Source organism: Rhinoderma darwinii, chromosome 2 (assembly GCF_050947455.1).
Source record: "Rhinoderma darwinii isolate aRhiDar2 chromosome 2, aRhiDar2.hap1, whole genome shotgun sequence".
Classification (NCBI taxonomy): domain Eukaryota; kingdom Metazoa; phylum Chordata; class Amphibia; order Anura; family Rhinodermatidae; genus Rhinoderma; species Rhinoderma darwinii.
In genome coordinates, this window is record NC_134688.1 from 1894 (window position 1) to 27142 (window position 25249).

The following is a 25249-nucleotide window of genomic DNA, read 5'->3' on the forward strand; positions in this document are numbered from 1 at the left end:
GGGTAGTAGTATGGGTGGTAGTAGTATTAGTATGGTAAGTAGTAGTAGTAGTAGTAGTATGGGTGGTAGTAGTAGTAGTAGTAGTAGTATTGTCAGTAGTAGTAGTATGGGGGTAGTAGTAGATAGTAGAAGTAGTAGTAGTAGTATGGGGGTAGTAGTAGTAGTATGGGTAGTAGTAGTAGTAGTAGTAGTAGTGTTAGTAGTAGTAGTAGTAGTTAGTAGTAGTAGTAGTAGTATGGGTTAGTTGGTAGTAGTAGTATAGTTAGTAGAAGTAGTAGTAGTAGTATTAGTAGTAGTAGTATGGGGTAGTAGTAGTATGGGGTAGTAGTAGTAGTAGTAGTAGTAGTAGTGGTGGTAGTAGTAGTATGGATAGTAGTAGTAGTATTAGTTAGTAGTAGTATGAGGTAGTAGTTAGTAGTATGGGTAGTAGTATGGGTAGTAGTATAGGTAGTAGAAGTAGTAGTAGTATGGGGTAGTAGTTAGTAGTAGTAGTAGTAGTATGGGTGGTAGTAGTAGTATGGACAGTAGTAGTATGGGGTAGTAGGTAGTAGTTAGTAGTAGTAGTAGTAGTATGGGTGGTGGTAGTAGTAGTATAGGGTAATAGGTAGTAGTTTGTATTAGTAGTAGTAGTATGGGTGGTAGTAGTAGTATAGGGTAATAGATAGTCGTTAGTAGTAGTAGTAGTAGTTGTAGTAGTAGTAGTAGTAGTAGTAGTAGTAGTATGGTTAGTAGTAGTAGTAGCATGGGTGGTAGTAGTTGTATGGGTATTATTAGTAGATGTAGTAGTATGGGTAGTAGTAGTTAGTAGAAGTAGTAGTAGTATGGGGCAGAAGGTAGTAGTAGGTTGTAGTTAGTAGTAGTAGTATGGGTAGTAGTATGGGTAGTAGTAGTTAGTAGTAGTAGTATGTGTAGTAGTAGTAGTAGTAGTAGTTAGTAGTAGTAGTAGTAGTAGTAGTAGTAGTATGGGTGGTGGTGGTAGTAGTAGTTGTAGTTTTTAGTAGTAGTAGTAGTAGTAGTAGTATGGGGTAGTAGGTAGAAGTTAGTAGTATTGGTAGCAGTAGTAGTAGTAGTAGTAGTAGTAGTAGTAGTATGGGTAGTAGTAGTAGTAGTATGGGTAGTAGTATGGGTAGTAGTAGTAGTATGGGGTAGTAGGTAGTAGTTAGTAGTATGGGTTGTAGTAGTAGTATTATGGGTGGTAGTAGTAGTAGTAGTTAGTAGTAGTAGTATGGGTAGTAGTAGTAGTATGGGTGGTAGTAGTAGTAGTAGTATGGGTAGTAGTAGTAGTAGTATGGGGTAGTAGGTAGTAGTTAGTAGTATGGGTTGTAGTAGTAGTACTAGTAGTATTATGGGTGGTAGTAGTAGTAGTAGTAGTAGTAGTAGTAGTATGGGTGGTAGTAGTAGTAGTAGTAGTATGGGTAGTAGTAGTATGGGTAGTGGTAGTAGTAGTAGTAGTATGGGTAGTAGTATGGGTAGTAGTAGTAGTATGGGTGGTGGTGGTAGTAGTAGTATGGGGTAGTAGGTAGTAGTTAGTAGTATGGGTTGTAGTAGTAGTACTAGTAGTATTATGGGTGGTAGTAGTAGTAGTAGTAGTAGTATGGGTGGTAGTAGTAGTAGTAGTAGTATGGGTAGTGGTAGTAGTAGTAGTATGGGTAGTAGTATGGGTAGTAGTAGTAGTATGGGTGGTGGTGGTAGTAGTAGTAGTAGTAGTAGTATGGGTAGTAGTATGGGTAGTAGTAGTAGTAGTATGGGGTAGTAGGTAGTAGTTAGTAGTATGGGTTGTTGTTGTAGTAGTAGTATTATGGGTGGTGGTAGTAGTAGTAGTAGTAGTAGTTTTGTTAGTAGTAGTAGTTAGTAATAATAATAATAATATAATAATAATCTTTATTTATATAGCGCCAACATATTACGCAGCACTTTACAATTTAGAGGGAACATGAAACAAACAATATCAGACATTACATAGTGACAAAGTTCATTTACAATTCAAACCTGGGGAGTGAGGACCCTGCTCGCAAGAAATTACAATCTATGAGGAGAGGAGAGGAGGACCCTGCTCGCAAGAGCAGCTTACAATCTATGAGGACATAAGGGAGACACAAAGTGTAATAGTGTTTGTTCTGTACAATGGTCCGGCCATTTTTATACACATGCGGTGGTAACATAAAGCTGCATGAGCCGGTCACCAGCCAGCATCCGTGTATGACGGACATGAAGAGAAGGAGTGTGAGGGAATCTTATTCTGATGACTAATCTAAATGGAGGGCCATGGAAAGGAGTCAGATTAGGGAATGTTATAGGCCGGTCTAAATAGATGTGTTTTCAGGGCACGTTTAAAACTGTGGATATTGGGAATTAATCTGATTGTCTGGGGTAGCACATTCCAGAGGACGGGTGCAGCACGAGAGAAATCCTGGAGACGGTAGTGGGAGGTTCGGATTATGGAGGATTTTAATCTAAGGTCGTTGGCAGAACGTAGAGCCCGAGTAGGGTGGTAGACAGAGATGAGGGAGGAGATGTAAGGAGGTGCAGCACTGGGGAGAGCTTTGTGGGTGAGAGTAATAAGTTTGAATTTTATTCGGAAGGGGATGGGCAACCAGTGCAGTGACTGGCACAGATTAGAGGCGTTGGTGTAGCGGTTGGTCATAAAGATGAGCCTGGCTGCTGCATTGAGGATAGATTGGAGAGGGGAGAGTTTAGTGAGGGGAAGACCGACTAGTAATGAGTTACAGTAGTCAAGACGAGAGTGAATCAGAGCAACAATGAGAGTTTTGGCAGTTTCCTCCGTAAGAAAAGAGCGGATTCTGGAGATGTTTTTGAGGTGAAAATGACAGGAGCGTGAAAGTGATTGTATGTGAGGAGTAAAGGAAAGATCTGAGTCAAAAATAACCCCGAGACAGCGGGCGTGCTGCTTAGGAGTGATGATAGAGACAGCGGGCGTGCTGCTTAGGAGTGATGATAGAGACAGCGGGCGTGCTGCTTAGGAGTGATGATAGAGACAGCGGGCGTGCTGCTTAGGAGTGATGATAGAGACAGCGGGCGTGCTGCTTAGGAGTGATGATAGTGATAGAGACAGCGGGCGTGCTGCTTAGGAGTGATGATAGAGACAGCGGGCGTGCTGCTTAGGAGTTATGATAGAGACAGCGGGCGTGCTGCCCTGGAGTGATGATAGAGACAGCGGGCGTGCTGCTTAGGAGTGATGGTAGTGCCACACACAGAGATGGAGACATCAGGTTTAGGGAGGTTAGTAGATGGTGGGAACACAAGGAGCTCAGTTTTAGAAAGATTCAGTTTCAGATAGAGAGAGGACATGATGTTAGAGACAGCGGACAGACAATCACTGGTGTTCTGTATTAGAGCAGGGGTGATGTCACGGGAAGAGGTATATAATTGGGTGTCATCAGCGTAGAGATGGTACTGGAAGCCAAGTCTGCTGATGGTTTGTCCAATAGGAGCTGTGTAGAGAGAAAAGAGGAGCGGACCTAGGACTGATCCCTGAGGAACCCCGATATCAAGGGGAAGAGGAGAAGAGGTGGAACCAGCAAATGACACACTGAATGAGCGGTCAGAGAGATAGGAGGAAAACCAAGAGAGAGCCGCGTCCTGGAGGCCAATAGAGTGGAGCATGTTAAGTAGGAGTTTGTGGTCTACAGTGTCAAAGGCTGCAGAGAGATCCAAAAGAATCAGGAGAGAGGATTTACCGTCCGATTTAGCCGCCAAGAGATCATTTGAGACTTTAGTAAGGGCAGTTTCTGTGGAGTGTAGAGTGCGGAAACCAGATTGTAAGGGGTCAAGAATGGAGTTAGCAGAGAGATAGCGGATAAGGCGAGAGTAGACCAAGCGTTCCAGGAGTTTGGAGATGAAGGGCAGATTAGAGACTGGTCGGTAGTTGGCAGCGCTGGATGGGTCAAGAGTTGGTTTTTTCAATAATGGGTTTATAATGGCATGTTTAAAAGCGGAGGGAAAGATACCAGAGGAAAGAGAGAGGTTAAATATTTTAGTCAGGTGACTAGTGACAGCCGGGGAGAGGGACTGGAGGAGGTGTGAGGGGAGAGGGACTGGAGGAGGTGTGAGGGGACAGGATCACTAGGGCAGGTAGTAGGACGAGAAGAAGAGAGGAGCCTCGAGACTTCTTCTTCAGTTATTGGGTCAAATGCTGAGAGTGAAGTAGAGGGAGTGTGGGGGGGAAGAGGATCGATGTTACTAGGGGACTGGGAGATAATATCATGCCGGATGTTGTCAATTTTAACTTTAAAATAATTGGCCAGGTCTTCAGCACTGAGATCTGTGATTGGCGTCTGAACTTTAGGACTAAGGAGGGAGTGAAAAGTATCAAAGAGGCGTTTTGGATTATTAGATAGTGTGGAGATGAGAGAAGTGAAGTAGACTTGTTTGGCGCGGTGAAGGGCCGAGTTGTAAGTTTTGAGCATAAATTTGTAATGGAGGAAATCTGCATTTAAATGCGATTTTCTCCACAGTCGTTCGGCACATCTCAAGCACCGCTGAAGAAAGCGGGATTGAGGCGCGTGCCAGGGTTGTCGTCGTCTTTGTCGGGGGGCTCGGAGTGTAGGGGGGGCTGCTTCATCCAATGCATTTTTGAGAGTGTTGTTATAAAGTTTGGCAGCCAGATTGGGACAGGAGAGGGAAGAGATAGGGGACAATGAGGACTGTAGACTGTCTATAAGTTTCACAGTGTTAATGGCATGTAGATTTCTGTATGTCTGATACGTAGGGATGACCTGAGGAGGCAGAGAATATTTGATAGTAAAGCAGAGAAGATTGTGGTCAGAAAGCGGGAGAGGAGAGTTAATAAAGTCAGAAACTGAGCAGAGCCGGAAGAAGACCAGGTCAAGTGAATGCCCGTCTTCATGTGTAGGAGAGTTAGTAAGTTGTGACAGACCGAGGGACGAGGTTAAAGATAGAAACTGGGAGGCAGATGAGGAGATTGGGTTATCAATGGGGATGTTGAAGTCACCCATGATGAGAGTGGGTGTTTCAGAGGATAGAAACTGTGGAAGCCAGGCAGCAAAATGATCCAGGAATTGGCGGGGTGAGCCCGGTGGGCGGTAGACAACTGCCACTCGGAGGGGAAAAGGGTGAAAGAGTCTGAGGGTGTGGACTTCAAAAGAGGGAAATGTGAGTGAGGGGACCGGGGGAATGACCTGGAAAGTGCAGTGTGGGGAAAGAAGTATACCTACTCCTCCACCCTGCCTGTTCTCAGTTCTGGGGGCATGAGAGAACTGGAGACCACCATAAGATAGAGCAGCAGGGGAAGCAGTGTCAGACAGGTGTAGCCATGTTTCTGTAAGAGCCAGAAGGTTGAGAGAGTTAGAAAGGAATAAGTCATGAATAAAGGTGAGTTTGTTGCACACGGACCGAGAGTTCCAGAGAGCACAGTTAAAAGAGACAGGAGAAGACACACAAGGAATGGCAAGAAGATTTGCAGGGTTTCTATGTGTGGCAGGTAAGTGGTTGAGCTTGGCAGAAGAGAAGGGAGGGCCAGGGTTGGGAGAGATGTCCCCTGCAGCTAGCAGCAGGAGAATGGAGAGTGACAGCAGATGGTTCTGTGATTTATGAGAGCGTTTTTTATGTTGGGCAGTGGGATGAGATGGGTTAAGTTGACTGAGGAAAGTGAATAGTGAATGGGAGCTGTACATGGGTGAGGCCAGGATAGAAGGACTGATGCGGACTGTTTTTGAGCAAGTATTAAATGGGCAATAGGATTGCAAACCAAGAGCAGCTATAATGATGAGAGCGGTGGCAAACATGTTTGTTTACAGATAGTTAGAAATCTAATATTGAGAGCGTGGGCTAGTTTGTCTGGTTTGGTAATGCAGCTTACCTGTCACTGTGCAACTGCCATGTATAACTGCCATGTATAGCTGCCATGTATAACTGCCATGTATAACTGCCATGTATAACTGCCATGTATAGCTGCCATGTATAACTGCCATGTATAACTGCCATGTATAGCTGCCATGTATAACTGCCATGTATAACTGCCATGTATAACTGCCATGTATAGCTGCCATGTATAGCTGCCATGTATAACTGCCAGGACACTTTGACAGTATGACTTCTGCCGTCGTGCCCCCCTGCACGAGTGCCTTCCCCATATGCTACATCTAAATTTATAGGGGAGTAGGTGCTCAGATCTAGGCCTAATTAAGCTCGTTCAGCTATTAATCAAATCAACTAGACACATGAGGTTAAAAGCTCTGCAGAGATAAACAAATAAACTAGCTGGTCTGGATGATCATAAAACTTAACGACGATCAAACACTTTGACAAAACTTTGAGATAACATTAGACTATATAGCAAGACAGGAAAGCAGAGTACCATCAAATAAAAGTTTCAGCTTTTTGAAATGCAGCTACAGCAGGGATGAGGTTCATGCAGGAATGAAATGGATTATATACCTGTATGAAGAGAAGAGAGATGGATGTTAGATCTGTGCCATGTATAACTGCCAGGACACTTTGACAGTATGACACTTAGACAGAGATGACTACTACTAGTAGTAGTAGTAGTAGTAGTAGTAGTATGGGTAGTAGTAGTAGTATGGGTGGTGGTAGTAGTAGTAGTAGTAGTAGTAGTATGGGGTAGTAGGTAGTAGTTAGTAGTATGGGTTGTAGTAGTAGTAGTAGTATGGGTAGTGGTAGTAGTATGGGTGGTGGTAGTAGTAGTAGTAGTAGTAGTAGTAGTATGGGGTAGTAGGTAGTAGTTAGTAGTATGGGTTGTAGTAGTAGTAGTAGTATGGGTAGTAGTATGGGTGGTAGTAGTAGTATTGTAAGTAGTAGTAGTAGTAGTATGGGTGGTAGTAGTAGTATTAGTAGTAGTATTGTCAGTAGTAGTATTGTTAGTAGTAGTAGTAGTAGTATGGGGGTAGTAGTAGTATGGGTAGTAGTAGTAGTAGTTAGTAGAAGTAGTAGTAGTAGTAGTAGTTAGTAGAAGTAGTAGTATGTGGGTAGTAGTAGTAGTAGTATGGGGTAGTAGTAGTAGTAGTAGTAGTAGTAGTAGTAGTATGGGGGTAGTAGTTAGTAGTAGTAGTAGTAGTATGGGTAGTAGTGGTAGTAGTTAGTAGTAGTAGTAGTAGTAGTATGGGTGGTGGTAGTAGTAGTAGTAGTTTTTAGTAGTAGTAGTAGTAGTATGGGGTAGTAGTTAGTAGTATGGGTAGCAGTAGTAGTAGTAGTAGTAGTAGTAGTAGTAGTATGGGTAGTAGTAGTATGGGTAGTAGTATGGGTAGTAGTAGTAGTATGGGGTAGTAGGTAGTAGTTAGTAGTATGGGTTGTAGTAGTCGTAGTAGTAGTAGTATGGGTAGTAGTATGGGTGGTAGTAGTAGTAGTAGTATGGTAAGTAGTAGTAGTAGTAGTATTAGTAGTAGTATTGTCAGTAGTAGTATTGTTAGTAGTAGTAGTAGTAGTATGGGGGTAGTAGTAGTATGGGTAGTAGTAGTAGTAGTTAGTAGAAGTAGTAGTAGTAGTATGGTAAGTAGTAGTAGTAGTAGTAGTAGTATGGGTGGTAGTAGTAGTAGTAGTAGTATTAGTAGTAGTATTGTCAGTAGTAGTATTGTTAGTAGTAGTAGTAGTAGTATGGGTAGTAGTAGTAGTAGTTAGTAGAAGTAGTAGTAGTATGGGTAGTAGTAGTTAGTAGAAGTAGTAGTATGTGGGTAGTAGTAGTAGTAGTAGTAGTATGGGGTAGTAGTAGTTAGTAGTAGTGTTTGTGAATTCTGTGATGTGACTGGTAGCAGTGTTAGTGTTTTCTGTGAATAGATTCATAGTAGCGTCTTAGGATTCTGGGATGTACTGCTAGTAGCAATGATGGGGTTTATAGTCATATTAACCGCCACTGTTGGTGCTTTATCTCTTCTATGAAGGAGCGCTATCTGTGGTCAGAGCATTAGACCGTGAAGAAACAGCTGAGTATAATCTGACCCTGGTGGTCCTGGATTATGGTTCTCCGCGTCTATCCAGTACTCAGACACTTTCCGTCTCGGTTCTTGATGTGAATGATGAGATTCCTACCTTTGAAAAAACCCGGTATGAAGGGAATGTGAAGGAAAATCAGGCTGCGGGCACGACCGTGCTGAGATTGAAGGCCGTGGACGGAGATCTCGGTGAGTAGAAGAAGTGAACGCAGGTTATTGGGGTCTCAATGTAAAGCTTCATCCTGACGACCTGATGTCACTTCATGATCATAGGACCTGGAGGACATATCACATATGGAGGGGTTACCGGGGACGAATTCTCACTGGATCCTGAAAGTGGAATACTAATTACCAAGAAGCCACTTGACCGGGAGAAAAATGATGTCTACAAGCTGACAGGTATATACAATGACCCACATCGCATACATCCAGAGCCGCTCTGCTACATATCTAGTGCCCTCACGCCACATTACTTGTTATAGCATATGCTCAGGATGGAGGTTCCCCACCGAAGGTGTCCGAGATCAAGATTCACGTCACTGTTGGAGATGACAATGACAATGTTCCCATATTCGAGAGTGACAGCATTTTCCTTGAAGTTCCTGAGAACCAGGAGCCAATTACACTATGTGTTCTCCGAGCCTGGGACCCGGACACAGGGAGCAATGGACGGCTACAATATCATGTGATAGGTAAGTGTCCCTATGTCTTACTGCAACTCGTCACCACAGAACATGTTAAGCGGGTTATTATATGATTACTTATCTCCGGTTCCTGACGCTACATTCGTAAGACGGTCCAGTCATGTCTCTAAACTTTCTTTGCAGATGGTGATCAATCACAAGACTTCTCCTTAGATTCTTCAACTGGAGCCCTCTCAACGTCTAGAGCATTGGACCGAGAGTCTGTGTCAGAGTACCAGCTGACTGTGCTGGTCCATGATTCTGGTGACCCATCCCTCAGTGCCTCCACCACTATCACTGTCTCTGTGCTAGATCTCAATGACAACTCTCCTACCTTCTCAGCATCATCTTTCAATGCAGAGGTTCCTGAAGGAGCTCCTGTTGGAAGTTTGGTTCTGAAATTGACAGCCCTTGATCCTGATTATGGTTCGAATGGGCGAACTACATTCCACCTGTCTAATGGTACTCAGGGAGCCTTCCATATTGACCCTCTTACTGGACATATCACAACAGCAATTCAGCTTGACCGTGAGCGGCGGGCTGCTTATACCTTCTTGGCATGGGTAATGGACTCTGACCCATCTGGACCACGCAGTGCAGAAGCTAGCGTGACAGTTATAGTAAAGGATGTCAATGATAATCCTCCAGCATTTTTACGTAGTCCGTTTCACTTGAATCTGTCTCGTAACACTCCCACCAAGAGGACTTTGGCTGCAATGAGAGCAGAAGATAAGGATGCCGGGGCCAATGCTTCCATCTTATACAGGTTGGCACCAAATTCTGGAACAGGACGCTTTTCTGTGGACCCTTATACCGGTGAAATACGTCTGCTAGAACCTCTAGATGGGATGAGCCAACGAGAACGCACTGTTTTTGTACAGGCCTCAGATCTTGGTGAACCACCACTATCCACCACTGCTGTTCTTGTCATACATGTACGTGAGGAGGCACCACGGGGTCCACGATTCCCAAGAGATGCCAATGAGTTCAGTTTATCTGAGAACAGTCCCCAAGGTAAGTGGATATAAAAAAAACTCAACTGCAGTAATAGAGTAGGACAGTATGAGTGTGACTGTTCACTGCAGGTCAGTTGTTTATGTGTGGCCCTTAAGAGCAGGAAACAATGAAACAAGCCAAAGGGCTATCCAATTATTTTATCTAAGAATCGGCAGCTATTGCTGGTGGATGTGCCCAGCACTAAACATGGGCCACCACCTACCAATAATTCATGACTGCAAGACATTCATCCCCACCTCTGTTATAGATACGACTACTGATAGATAAGGGGCTCTATACCCAATAAAGAGAAAACTGGGGGAACCTCATGTACTTTTTAATTTGCCTGTTGTTAGGATAATAACTACTACTTTCCTATAATAGGAATATTACTAACGTCAAAGTAATGGGCTAAGTCAAGTAATGAGCAGGGTTCAGTAATTAGTAGAGTTGAGTAATGGGTAGAGCAGAGTAACAAGTAGAGTAATGGGTAGAATAGAGTAATGGGCAGAGTATAATAATGGGTAGAGTATAGTAATGGGTAGAGTATAGTAATGGGTAGAGTATATTAATGGGTAGAGTAGAGTAATGGGTAGAGTAGAGTAATGGGTAGAGTATAGTAATAGGTAGAGTATAATAATGGGTAGAGTATAGTAATGGGTAGAGTATAGTAATGGGTAGAGTATAGTAATGGGTAGAGTAGAGTAATGGGTAGAGTATAGTAATGGGTAGAGTAGAGTAATGGGTAGAGTATAGTAATGGGTAGAGTAATGGGTAGAGTAGAGTAATGGGTAGAGTATAGTAATGGGTAGAGTATAATAATGGGTAGAGTATAGTAATGGGTAGAGTATAGTAATGGGTAGAGTATAGTAATGGGTAGAGTAGAGTAATGGGTAGAGTATAGTAATGGGTAGAGTAGAGTAATGGGTAGAGTAGAGTAATGGGTAGAGTATAATAATGGGTAGAGTAGAGTAATGGGTAAAGTATAATAATGGGTAGAGTATAGTAATGGGTAGAGTATAGTAATGGGTAGAGTATAGTAATGGGAAGAGTATAATAATGGGTAGAGTATAGTAATGGGTAGAGTATAGTAATGGGTAGAGTATAGTAATGGGTAGAGTATAGTAATGGGAAGAGTATATTAATGGGTAGAGTATAGTAATGGGTAGAGTATAGTAATGGGTAGAGTATAGTAATGGGTAGAGTAGAGTAATGGGTAGAGTAGAGTAATGGGTAGAGTAGAGTAATGGGTAGAGTATAATAATGGGTAGAGTATAGTAATGGGAAGAGTATATTAATGGGTAGAGTATATTAATGGGTAGAGTATAGTAATGGGTAGAGTATAGTAATGGGAAGAGTATATTAATGGGTAGAGTATAGTAATGGGTAGAGTATAGTAATGGGTAGAGTAGAGTAATGGGTAGAGTAGAGTAATGGGTAGAGTATAGTAATGGGTAGAGTAGAGTAATGGGTAGAGTAGAGTAATGGGTAGAGTATAATAATGGGTAGAGTATAGTAATGGGAAGAGTATATTAATGGGTAGAGTATATTAATGGGTAGAGTATAGTAATGGGTAGAGTCGAGTAATGGGTAGAGTATAGTATTGGGTAGAGTATAGTAATGGGTAGAGTATAGTAATGGGTAGAGTAGAGTAATGGTTAGAGTATAGTAATGGGTAGAGTATAGTAATGGGTAAAGTAGAGTAACAGGTAGAGTCAATTAACCAGTAGAGAAGAGTAATGGGCAGGGTCGAGTAATGTGTAGAGTAGAGTAACCAGTAGAGTACTAGGCAGAATAGAATAATCGGTAGAATAGAGTTAGCACAGTAGAGTAAAGGAAAGAGTGGAGTCAAGGCTAAAGTAGAGTAATGGGTAGATTAAAATAACAGGCAGAGTCAAGTAACCAGTAGAGTAATTATGTTGTTGTACAGACTGCGCACGGTTACCAAGATACTTGATGATCTGATTAAGAAGCAAAACAAATCTGATCTCTGTCACTAATGTCATCGGCGCTGCTCCTCAGGTCAATGGGTTATAGTGCTGCTTCCCCTAAATCTGCTGAATTATTGTCATATTTCATATTTTATAGGCTCAGTGATTGGATCCGTAAAAGCCTCACACAATGGCGGCTCTTCTGGAAAAATCATCTACAGCATCCTGAGTGGAAACGAAAATGGAGCATTCACCATCAACACAAATACAGGTGAGAACCCTGACCCACCACTAAAGGTATACAGAGAATAATCCCCACCATAGTAATATCCATAGCAGAGATCCCTACACTAATAATATACAGATAATAATCCCCACCATAGTAATATCCACACTTTCTGGGCTGTATTAACCCTTCCGCTTCCCCTTCTGTCGCTCTATATTAACCCCCTCTGGTTCCTCTCCAGGGCAGGTCTCGGTGCTGCATTCGGCGTTCCTGGACTTTGAATCGAGCCCTCGCCATAAACTGGTGGTCCAGGCGGAGACATCGCAGTTTTTCGCCTTCACCACCGTCACGATCCTTCTGCAGGACGCCAATGACAATGCCCCTCGCTTTCAGCTTCCGTCCTACACGGCGTGTATCCGGGAGGGACAGGCGGATGGAAGTCGCATTATACAGGTAAGAGCAGGCGGTGAGGTCACTGGGGTTCTAGATTTCTGCCCCCCGATAATCCCATGGTAAGAGGTAATAGCGGATTCTTCTGATTCCAGGTCCTCGCTGAAGATCCGGACCAGGGAGTGAACGGTCAGGTCACCTACATGTTTGAGGCGTCTCAGCCCATGAAGGATTTGTTTCGCATTGACCCCCACTCGGGCGTTGTCTCCACTGCTGTCATTTTGGACCGTGAGATCTGGTCTGAGGCTCGGTGAGTGAATTCACTGGACACATTTTTGGACCCTCCAGGGGGCAGAATCAGCTGTTATATGTGTGTCACATGAGGAATAACTCCATTTCTGGCCATTATAGGACTTGTATTCTGCATTATTCAGCAGTTTTCTCCTCTCAAATTCTCAGTTGGCGCAGAGCTACTGCTATCATGTCTTCTATACACTGCACACATAGATCCATGTATATATATATATATATATATATATATATATATATATATATATATATATATATATATATATATATATATATATAGTAGTAGTATCATACAGGGGGGGTGTGTGTGTGTGTATATATATATATATATATACACAGTGTATATATATATATATATATATATATATATATACGCTGCAGTATGGAGGAGATTATACAGCAGTAATGAGCAGTGAAGATGATCCAGCACTACATCTTTTTGTGTCTTTTTCACTCAGCTCCTGCACCCCCTCCCATCTCCATAGACTTGAATGGGTAGCATGTCTGTGTCTTTCTCTCTCTCTACTCCCCATTCCTTCTCCATAAACTTCTATTGGCAGCATGTCTGTCTCTCTCTCTCTCCTTGCTCCTTACTCCCCTCCATTCTCCCTAGACTTCTATCTGCAGCAGTCTCTGTGTCTTTCTTTCCACCTGCTCCCCCTCCTTCACCCCCTCCAATCTCCATAGACTTTTATCGGCAGCTGTGTCTTTCTTTCCGACAGCTCCCTCCTCCTTCTCCCCCTCCAATCTCCCTAGATGTCTATTGGCAGCTGTGTCTGTATCTTTATTTCCACCTGCTCCCTCCTCCTTCTCCATCGACTTCTATCGGCAGCTGTCTGTGTCTTTCTATCCACCTGCTCCAACCTCCTCCTCTCTTCTCTCTATAGACTTCTATCGACAGCAGTGTCTGTGTCTTACTCCCCCCCTGCTCCCTCCTAGTGCTTCCTTGTAATGCCGGGGTAGGGAGACAGACAGGTGAGCCCTAATCTACCCGCCACTCAGTCCCTGCCTACTTGCACGGCCCGTCCTAGGTGACGGCGTACAGCTGGGCGACGGTCCCTACGCTCAATAAGTGCACGACAGACAAACAGACGAGGGTACACAGAAGCTAAGGGAAATGGGGCAGTTTCCCACGGCAACACAGTGAGCAACAAGAGTAGTGGACGAGCCGAGTCAAACCAGGAGTGCACGAGGTACAAATCGCAGAGCAGGAGCGTAGTCAGTAAAGCCAGGGTCAATATGGAGCAGAGGACAAAAGTACAAGCAGCAGCAGAGCCAGGAAACCAGACAGAATCACAGGCAAAGGAGCAGGAAATGCAGGTATAAATAGACAGAGGGCAGGAGCTAGCTCCGTCGTCTGGCCAGGCTGTGATAGGCTCTCCCACTCCTCAGCCTCCGAGCCTGAGTGGTAGATGATTGAGTCACTCTATCAGACTTAGGAGCAGGTGCAGACTGACTAACCACGGGCGTCGACACAGAAGCTGTGTCTGGCAGATCCTTTACATTCCTCCTATGCATGTTCTGTGATAGATAGATAGATAGATAGATAGATAGATAGATAGATAGATAGATAGATAGATAGATAGATAGATAGATAGATAGATAGATAGATGATAGATACACATGTCTAAGCTCAGTTTCTGCATGCAGTCTGATAATTGTACATTGCTTGTGTCTCTTTCCAGGTTGGTGGTCACAGCGATGGATCGGGGGTCCCCTCCACTCACTGGATCGGCAACGCTCACTCTGTTAGTGATGGATATAAATGATAATAGTCCAACTATTCCCCTCCAGCTGGAGCTCAGTGTCCGGGAGGGTAAGTGAATAGATTTTTATTCTAAAGTCTCCCTATAAAAGTCCTTATCACTTAATACCATGAGTTATATTACGAAAAGATCGGCCTAAGCCAGCAGCTCGCCACCTATAATCAGGCCCTCCTCTATAGTATCAGATTGTGTGTACGCAGCTCTAGGTGTGTGTGGAGAGAGACGCCATTATATCCTATTCTAGAAGGTGTGACCGCCAGTAAAGTCACCCAGAATGTAAGACTGATCCCCCCCCCGGCTCAGCCAGTTGTCCTGCAATGTTGATCCAGAAGAAGCGGAGACCGGCATAAGTCACAAGCCGATATTTCTCCTCTTCGCGGTGATTGCGGCCCCTGGACCCGGTGATTGCGGCCCCTGGACCCGGTGATTGCACCCCCTGGACCCGGTGATTGCGCCCCTGGACCCGGTGATTGCGGGCCCTGGACCCGGTGATTGCGGCCCCTGGACCCAATGATTGTGGCCCCTGGACCCTGTGATTGTGTCCCCTGGACCCGGTGATTGTGGCCCCTGAACCCGGTGATTGCGCCCCCTGGACCCGGCGATTGTGGCCCCTGGACCCGGTGATTGTGCCCCCTGGACCCGGTGATTGTGCCCCTTGGACCTGGTGATTGGTCTATTTTGGTCTTTGTAAGGCGGTGCTGCGCTCATTCCTGGGGGGTCAGACAGGGACATATGATGGAGAATTGACTTCATCCTCATGCTTGTCCATGCTTGTCTACAGATGCTCTCATTGGGTCAGAGATTGCTCAGGTGACAGCCAATGACGTGGACTCTGGCCCCCCTTTGTGGTACCTTCTGACCATAGATGGGTCTCCGGGAAGCACTTTCAGCATCTTCCGTTACGGTGGGCAGATACGGCTTACCGAGCCCCTGGACTATGAGGAGCGGGCATCCTATACTTTATCAGTACAGACATCAGACGGGAAACACCAGACAAGGGCAGATGTGCGACTGACTCTACAGGATGTCAACGATAACGCCCCGGAGTTCAAACAGAGCTTATACCAGGTATCACCCCCGCCACATGTCCCCCGGGGTGACCCCCTGCCACATGTCCCCCGGGGTGACCACCCCCCACCACATGTAGCCCCCGGGGTGACCCCCCCCACCACATGTCTCCTGGCATGACCCCCCGCCACATGTCCCCCGGGGTGACTCCCGCCACATGTCCCCCGGGGTGACCCCCCGCCAGATGTACCCCGGCATGAACCCCCGCCACATATACCCCCCGGGGTGGCCCCTTGCCACATGTCCCCTGGGGTTACCCCCCCGGCACATGTACCCCGGGGTGACCCCCCACCACATGTCCCCCGGGGTGACCCCCCGCCACATGTACCCCAGGGTGACCCGCTTCTGGCTGCTTTATGTGGAGGATCCTCTGCTTATTGGTCCCTCCGGTGTTATAGATGTGACAGTAATGAATCATTTCTACCCATCAGGTCACAATTCTAGAACACACTGAGGCGCGGACGCCGCTTATCACTATTTCTGCCACTGATCGGGACTCCGGGGAGATGGGCAGAGTCACTTATAAAGTGTTGTCTTCTGGTCCCGGCGCCTTCCACATCGATCCAGATAATGGTAATATAACAATCCAGCCCCAATCCTGCGCTTTACAGGCCCGTCCTGCACGGGAAAAATAAGTGCACCCCACGGAAAGTCTGAGATTCTTCAGAATACGTGAGCACAACAACATGTAGATTCATTCACGGATAGAAGTGAAGGAAAAATGATAAGAAAGTGACTTAAAGAGGCTGTCACCAGATTCTCACATCCCTATCTCCTATTGCATGTGATCGGCGCTGCAATGTCGAGAACAGAAACGTTTTGTTTTAAAAAAAAACATTCATTTTTGGCCAAGTTATGAGCTATTTTATATATATGCAAATGAGGTTTGAAATGGACAACTGGGCGTGTTTACGTGTATGACGCTGACCAATCAGTGACCAGTCAGCATCATACACTCCTCTCCATTCATTTACACAGCAGCGATGTGCAGCCGCATACACAGAGATTAACGTTAATCAAGTGTCCAGATAATGAATACACATCACCTCCAGCCTGGACGTCATGTGTATTCACAATCCTGACACTTCTGAATCTTTTCTGTGAGATTTGCAGCAAGGGAAACGAAATCTCACAGAAAAGAGTCAGCAGGTGTCAGGATTGTGAGTACACATGACGTCCAAGGATTACAGCCAGGGGGCAATACCAGGGATTACAGCCAGGGAGCAATACGAGTGATTAGAGTCAAGGGGGCAATACCAGAAATTACAGCCAGGGGGCAGTACCAGAGATTAGGGCATTTACTTTTTCCATTGTAGAAAATGTCATTACTGTGGATTTTTTGTTGAATGTTTGAAATCACTTTGTTCTTGTTTTTTTCCCTCCATCTTTATATTCTGGGGATCAGATACGGAGATGTCCACAGATGGTAACTTGCCGTGGGGTGTACTTACTTTCTTACATGACTGTAGGATTCCTGTGGTGATAGATTTGTCATTAGACACGTACGTTCCTCTTGTTCCGGTTTTGTGTCTGGTCAATTACCGGTTTCTCATTCTTCTATTTTCAGGGACCCTGTTCACGTTGCGGCCCCTGGAGCTGGAGACGTCGCGGGCTGTGGTGGAGGTGCTGGTAGAAGCTCGAGATCAGGGATCCCCAAGTCTTTCCTCTCTTGTAATGGTGCAGATTCTGGTTCTGGATGTTAATGACCATGTCCCCACTTTCCTCCAGCAAGAATACTCTGCTGTGGTCCCGGAGGACCTCCCGCTCAGCAGCACCATCTTGATTTTAGAGGCCACGGATGCAGACTTGACCCCAGAGAATTCAGTCCTGGATTACACCATTCTGAGTGGGAATATTGGTAACGTCTTCCAAGTCCAGAGTGCCGTGCGCTTCTGGAATGGGCAATTTCAGCAAATTGGTTCAATCATCTTAACAGATAGTCTGGATTTTGAGAGCACTCACTCCTATAATCTGACTGTGGGCGCGTCTGATAGGGGTGTCCCCCAGAGAAGTCGCTCTGTCCATGTACTCATCACTGTACTGGACGTTAATGATAACCCTCCGGTATTCCCACGGCCGGATTACACCGTACTTCTTAGTGAAGCGGCACCTGTTGGCTCGGAGGTGCTCCGGGTATTGGCGCAGGACTCTGACACGGGTCACAATGGGCTGGTGCATTACAGAATCACATCAGGGGATGAAAGTCGACTTTTTCACATCAATGAAGCAACAGGAGCAATAAAGCTGGTGCGTCAGCTGGACAGGGAGCGGGAGGCCGTGCATGCACTGGTAGTCCTGGCGTTCGATGGGCACGGTGGCCTGGTACATTTTGCTCTTGCTCCTGTCACTGTGGAAGTTCGTGACATCAATGACAACAAGCCTTACTTTCCAGTACAGATTCTGACCACGAGTATTCGGGAAAACCAGCCGGCAAACACTTTATTTACCATCATTCATGCCATTGACCTGGACACAGGAACGTTTGGCCAGCTGCTATATACCGTGCTAGAGCTTCCGGCAACAGAACCGGGACTACTGACTGGAAAAGATGTATTTTCTGTGAACAGGACGTCAGGAGAACTGCTGTCCCGGCAAAGCTTCGACTATGAGCGCAGCAAAACCTTCAACATGATAATCAAAGCAACAGACGCCGGCAACTTCTCTGCTACAGTCACGGTGCAGGTTCTGGTGACCGGAGAAGATGAGTACGACCCCGTATTTGTTGCCCAATACTATAATTTTGAGGTGCCAGAAAGCGCTAACAAAGGCCAGATTATTGGCCAGGTGCAGGCAACGGACGAGGATGAAGGCGCTGACGGGCTGGTCTTCTACTCCTTTTCTAAACCATCACCCTACTTTGGAATGAATGAAACGACGGGTCAGATCTATCTGAAAGTAGACAGTCAGAGACACCGCTCTGGTCGCTCTAAAAGAGAGACAAGGGAAATGACTCTGGAAGTTCATGCTCACAGCCCCCTCCCAGCATCACGTGTAGCCGTGGCCCCGCTGACGGTGGACATCACACACACCTCTTTTGGTTTGGCCCCTGATCTGAATCTACTACTAATTGTATCTGTCGCTTCATCATTGGCCGTAGTTGTGGTTTTAGCTGCAGTTGCAATTATTCTGGTGGTCTGCAGGTCCCGGGGGATGCAGAAGAAAAGTGAAGAAGCTGATGCCCAACTGGACACTTTACAAGGAAGTTCCCTACAGAGAATGGGGCACGATAAATCAGCACTGGGTAGTGGTGACCGGATTTATCACCAAACTCTTCCAGGTTACTCTATGGAATCTTCCACTGTGGATGGATCTTATACTAGAGGGGGGTCTCTAGATCCCTCGCATTCGAGTGGCCGGGGATCAGCTGAAGCGGCAGAAGATGATGAGATCCGCATGATCAATGAATACCCTCGCGTTGCAAGCATCACCTCCTCTATGCAAGAACACATGTCTGCACGCGGTCCAGACTCCGGTATACAACAAGATGCTGACCAGCTGTCTGATATCTCCTGTGACCCCTCTATGGACAGTGGACAATGGTTTAAGAACAAAAAGGGTTCTGGTCAGGCGACACTCTATCGAGATGACAGTGGGGGAGGGGGTGCGTTTATGGGGGTGGGGTGTGGGCTCAGTATGTCGCACCCAAAGGACTATTCTTTCCCTGAAAATGGCAAACCATCAGTAGAAGGATCATTAACAGCTATTGTTGCGAGTGATGAGGAGTTACGTGGCAGCTACAACTGGGATTATCTGCTGAACTGGTGTCCCCAGTTTCAGCCATTGGCCAGTGTGTTCATGGAGATTGCGCGACTCAAAGATGAGTCGGCATTAAGAAAACCTTTCCAGCCAAAACCAAAAGCAATTCCTCAACCTCGTATTGATCCCCCTCCTCTTATTACATCTGTTGCTCACCCAGGGGCCAAGACTGTGCCGCCTAAGCCTGCGGTGGGCAGAACCTTCCCTAACTTCTCCTCCCTACGCCGTTCTCCTATAACCCATGAAGCTTCTCTGTCCTCCTCTGTCATTCCACCTAGCTTCTCTCCATCGTTGTCTCCTCTAGCCGCACGCTCACCGGTTGTTTCCCCATTTGGTATCTCCCAGGGCCCATCCGCCTCTGTCCTCAGTGCAGAGCATAATCTTGACCCTTCTGGTGATGGGGAACTAAGAATTTAATGAGATCAGTGAAAGTGGAGGATAGAGACACATAGGGAAAGGAAGAGTCTGAGATGGTGAGGATGATTCTTGTGGTAAGAGACTAAAAGTTTAAAGACCATAAAGTCTGCAGAGTATGAAGCCCAATGCCATAGAATGTGAGGGGCCCAGGACCGACCCCTCTTAGATGTTCTCCGAGGCCATGTTGAAGGATAGTCCTTCTATGATGTTTCATCAGAGGTTCCCTCTGTTGACCAGGGGTTGGCAGCTCCATGATTCTTGCCGCACGTGACACTTGAGACTTGTAATGTCAATGCTCCACGCGGCCTTAATGTTGACCGACACGCAGTCCTGCCCCAGACGGGCAGCTAGCTTCTTTTTTTTACATTTTCTACATATCAGGCGGGACCTGCTCACCAGCAGCTGCACACAATCCGCAAGGGCTGAGCCATATCCGGATCACGGGACCTTGACATGACATATAATCTCAGTCCTGTGAGCCTGACCAGATGTGTGACCTAAGACGGACGATGGATTAAGGAATGTTTGTTTACATGAAAGTGATAGATGACCGGTAGATGAGTATTATGTGGGCACCTCATGGCAGAGACTGGGGATAGTATTTAGGAAGTTTGCTGTTAGGTGTGGAAGTGATGGTATTGGATACAGGTATCATTTGCTCACCTCTCTATAGAGGAAGGAATTAGGATTACCAGGATTTGCTGCATGTGCTACACTACAACCCCCAACATGACCCGACCACTGGACATGACCTAATACAACTCTATTATACTCTATACATAAACACTACAACCCCCAACATGACCCGACCACTGGACATGATATACTACAACTCTATTATACTCTATACATAAACACTACAACCCCCAGCATGACCTAACCACTGGACATGATATAATCCAACTCTATTATACTCTATACATAAACACTACAACCCCCAGCATGACCCAACCACTGGACATGACATAATACAACTCTATTATACTCTATATATAGAACACTACAACCCCCAGCATGACCCGACCACTGGACATTATATAATACAACTCTATTATACTCTATACAGAGAACACTACAACCCCCAGCATGACCCGACCACTGGACATGACCTAATACAACTCTATTATACTCTATACATAAACACTACAACCCCCAACATGACCCGACCACTGGACATGACATAATACAACTCTATTATACTCTATATATAGAACACTACAGCCCCCAACATGAGCCGATTACTGGATATGACCATACCCTACACCCCCTGACACAACTGTATAGAATATCTTCAGTCTACAGTAATGGACAAGAGACACAAACATCCGGAGCTGTAATTCATGAAGACGTCACATTGGGGCGGGGGACGTACATGAAGTCACTTTAACTTGGAATTTAAACATTTTTGCTAGACAGGGTCCGAAAAGTGGTTATGGGGGCACTACAGCTGCCATACAGTGTTGGTTTCAGAGGTTTCTGGGGGACTTGTCTTTCCGGATGATAACACCCATCATTTATCGCTCTTCCCCTTGAAGCGCGGTCTGGGCTTCTATTAATGACATGCAGATCTCTGCACCATGAACGACTTTCTGTACAATATACAAAAATGGTGACAGCGCTCTGCGAACCCCAATGCCACCTGAACACCATAAATAAATAATAAGTGTGACTGTTGCAGGTCCTTACAATAGGGAGGTGCTTACAATAGGGAGATCCTTACTATAGGGAGGTCCTTACAATAGGGAGGTTCTTACAATAGGGAGGTCCGTACAATAGGGAGGTCCTTACAATAGGGAGGTCCTTACTATAAGGAGGTCCTTACAATAGGGAGGTCCTTACAATAGGGAGGTCCTTACTATAGGGAGGTCCTTAGCGTCTGACCACGACTAAAAAAATCCAATACAGATGAACTTTTCTGCAGATCGCAGCCCCCGGTCAGCAGGATACGCTCTCAACCGTTCTTATTGACTTACACAATCTCCGGCGATTGCTCGTTTATCCCCGTTGTTTGCTCGCTCATCTGCTGATCGCTGCCATGTTTGCACAGGGAAATTACGGCAACAAGCGTTCTATGAACTAATGATCTGCCCGATAATCGCCCCGTGTAAAGGAGCCCTTACTAGGTAATATTTAATGGATGGACGTGTCTCGCACAGCGGGAGACTGCCAGCAACTGGATATCGGGGGTTCTGGAAATGGTTTTGCTCTCACTATGCAATGTCATCCAGGTTCTTGTGGTGTCCGTCCTACAGCCAATAACCGGCCACCACGTGTATAATAAAGACTTCCTTGTCCCGTCGGTCTGACACATGGGTCTTCTCAGACCAAGCAATAAATCCACGTGTTACATGAAGAGTCCTTCACAGTCCCCAGCCTTGTATGTACGGTACTAATCATGAGGAAGAAGCGTGCGTTGTCTATTATTGAGTGGCCATTGTGTGTCGCTGTCCACCTCTGAGGAGCCTCTTCATGCCGGCCGCTCACATAGATATTCATTGGTCTTTAGGACTCTCCTCCCGCTCCCTGTGTCTCTGTAGTCGTAGTCGGAGGTCAGTTCCTCTTTTTCCTTCTTCTCACCACGAGACGTTGAGGGAACTTCTCTCATATCACAGAGCCGGTGCCGTGAATTCTTGGCATCTCCACTCCTGTACTATTGGCCAATGAATGCCATAATCTGCTAGTGGCATATACAGCGGATATTCCCCATAATGCACCTGTAGTGGACGCGGACTCCTCTCTATTCCCTGTATGAAGACGCTGCTTCTCAGTAGATGATGAGGAGATTAATAAGCTACCTGTAACTATTATACTGTCAGTATTACCCCCCCCCCCCCCCGCTGCACCAGGTCATTATAACCCCGACCCTTAGAAGCACCGTCAGTATTACAAGTATTTATTTCAGTGTCAGTTTTACCCCGACAATTCGACATCTGTAATTAGCGAAATATTATCCTCCCAGCTCACAGTGAAGGTACAACTATGTATATGACTGGGGGAGGGGTTCATAAAAAGATGTCCGGTCTATGGCAAGAAGTGAGGACCCGTTTTTCATGTTGTAACACCCACTAGGGGGCGCAAGAAAGACCGGCTGCTATAGACCAGACCACCACATCTCCTGTGTCCTAGTCTTTATGGTCATCCACACCGAATGTTAACATTTCAGAGCCTCAGGTTCAGTCATGTAAGGATTACTGGCCGGGAACATTTCTCGTAATCTCTGCTCATCCCCCACCAGTCACGGCTCCGTACCCTCGCACATCTGCAGCCCCTCAGCGTTACAGCCAGCAGACATGTCTATGTGTATCTCAGAAACGTATTTATTGTACTCCAAAAAAACAGCTGTGTCGCTTCCTTTGTATTTAAGAAGAATATGTTGGGGTGATTGGGGCGGGGGAGGGGGGTTGTGAGGATTATTGTATTACAGGGTGGATACTGGGCACAAGGGACACTGCTATTTACCCGACTTCTCCCTTTGTGTTACCAGTTCACAAGTGCCAACTTTTATACAAAACTCCTTTTTAATGTGGAAATCTCTTTGTAATAAAATAAATGAGAATTGACAACTCCAGCGCCTCCCTGTGGTGGTTTATCACAATCCGTCTCGGAAGAACGGAAAGAACGTCTATCATCACCATGCTTCTTATTATGTCTCCGGAGCCCAGATTATAGAACTAGATAATCAGTGTCGGACGGGAGTACCTTGAGCCCACCAGACGAAAAACTTCATGGGGCCCCCTGTCAGCTTTACAGAAATAATGTGACCACGATTGTGTAGTAACCAAAGACCGATATTACTCCACACAGTGACCATATAGTGGTAGATACCAGTCCTACACCGGAGCTCTGCAGACCATATAATATTACACCATACAGTGACCATATAGTGGTAGATACCAGTCCTACACCGGCGCTCTGCAGACCATATAATATTACACCATACAGTGACCATATAGTGGTAGATACCAGTCCTACACCGGCGCTCTGCAGACCATATAATATTACACCATACAGTGACCATATAGTGGTAGATACCAGTCCTACACCAGCGCTCTGCAGAACATATAATATTACACCATACAGTGACCATATAGTGGTAGATACCAGTCCTACACCAGCTCTCTACAGACCATATAATATTACACCATACAGTGACCATATAGTGGTAGATACCAGTCCTACACCGGCGCTCTGCAGACCATATAATATTACACCATACAGTGACCATATAGTGGTAGATACCAGTCCTACACCGGAGCTCTGCAGACCATATAATATTACACCATACAGTGACCATATAGTGGTACATACCAGTCCTACACCGGCGCTCTGCAGACCATATAATATTACACCATACAGTGACCATATAGAGGTAGATACCAGTCCTACACCGGAGCTCTGCAGACCATATAATATTACACCATACAGTGACCATATAGTGGTAGATACCAGTCCTACACCGGCACTCTGCAGACCATATAATATTACACCACACAGTGACCATATAGAGGTAGATACCAGTCCTCCACCGGCGCTCTAAAGACCATATAATATTACACCATACAGTGACCATATAGAGGTAGATACCAGTCCTACACCGGAGCTCTGCAGACCATATAATATTACACCATACAGTGACCATATAGTGGTAGATACCAGTCCTACACCAGCGCTCTGCAGACCATATAATATTACCCCATACAGTGACCATATAGTGGTAGATACCAGTCCTACACCAGCGCTCTGCAGACCATATAATTTTACACCATACAGTGACCATATAGTGGTAGATACCAGTCCTACACCAGCACTCTGCAGACCATATAATATTACTCCATACAGTGACCATATAGTGGTAGATACCAGTCCTACACCAGCGCTCTGCAGACCATATAATATTACACCATACAGTGACCATATAGAGGTAGATACCAGTCCTACACCGGAGCTCTGCAGACCATATAATATTACACCATACAGTGACCATATAGTGGTAGATACCAGTCCTACACCGGCGCTCTGCAGACCATGTAATATTACACCATACAGTGACCATATAGAGATAGATACCAGTCCTACACCGGCGCTCTACAGACCATATAATATTACACCATATAGTGACCATATAGTGGTAGATACCAGTCCTACACCAGCGCTCTGCAGACCATATAGTATTACACCATACAGTGACCATATAGTGGTATATACCAGTCCTACACCAGCGCTCTGCAGACCATATAATATTACACCATACAGTGACCATATAGTGGTAGATACCAGTCCTACACCAGCGCTCTGCAGACCATATAATATTACACCATACAGTCACCATATAGAGGTAGATACCAGTCCTACACCGGCGCTCTGCAGACCATATAATATTACACCATACAGTGACCATATAGTGGTAGATACCGGTCCTACACCGGCACTCTGCAGACCATATAATATTACACCATACAGTGACCATATAGTGGTAGATACCAGTCCTACACCGGCACTCTGCAGACCATATAATATTACACCATACAGTGACCACATAGTGGTAGATACCAGTCCTATACCGGAGCTATGCAAACCATATAATATTACACCATACAGTGACCATATAGTGGTAGATACCAGTCCTACACCGGCGCTCTGCAGACCATATAATATTACCTGTATACAGTGACCATATAGTGCTAGATACCAGTCCTACACCGGCACTCTGCAGACCATATAATATTACACCATACAGTGACCATATAGTGGTAGATACCAGTCCTACACCGGAGCTCTGCAG

General features: G+C 45.6%; 1 protein-coding gene across 1 annotated transcript; it reads left to right on the forward strand.

Annotated features, from left to right (window-relative positions):
- Nucleotides 1–7874: 7874 nt before the first annotated feature.
- Nucleotides 7875–23032, forward strand: LOC142743740 (protocadherin-16-like; the record flags this gene model as incomplete). The annotated part of the gene is made up of 11 exons (XM_075854763.1): nt 7875–8114; nt 8199–8324; nt 8408–8617; nt 8753–9622; nt 11693–11806; nt 12003–12214; nt 12307–12461; nt 14146–14276; nt 15008–15294; nt 15726–15867; nt 16862–23032. Coding segments are annotated over 11 exons (5093 nt in total), but the record flags the coding sequence as incomplete, so codon positions are not given.
- Nucleotides 23033–25249: the final 2217 nt, after the last annotated feature.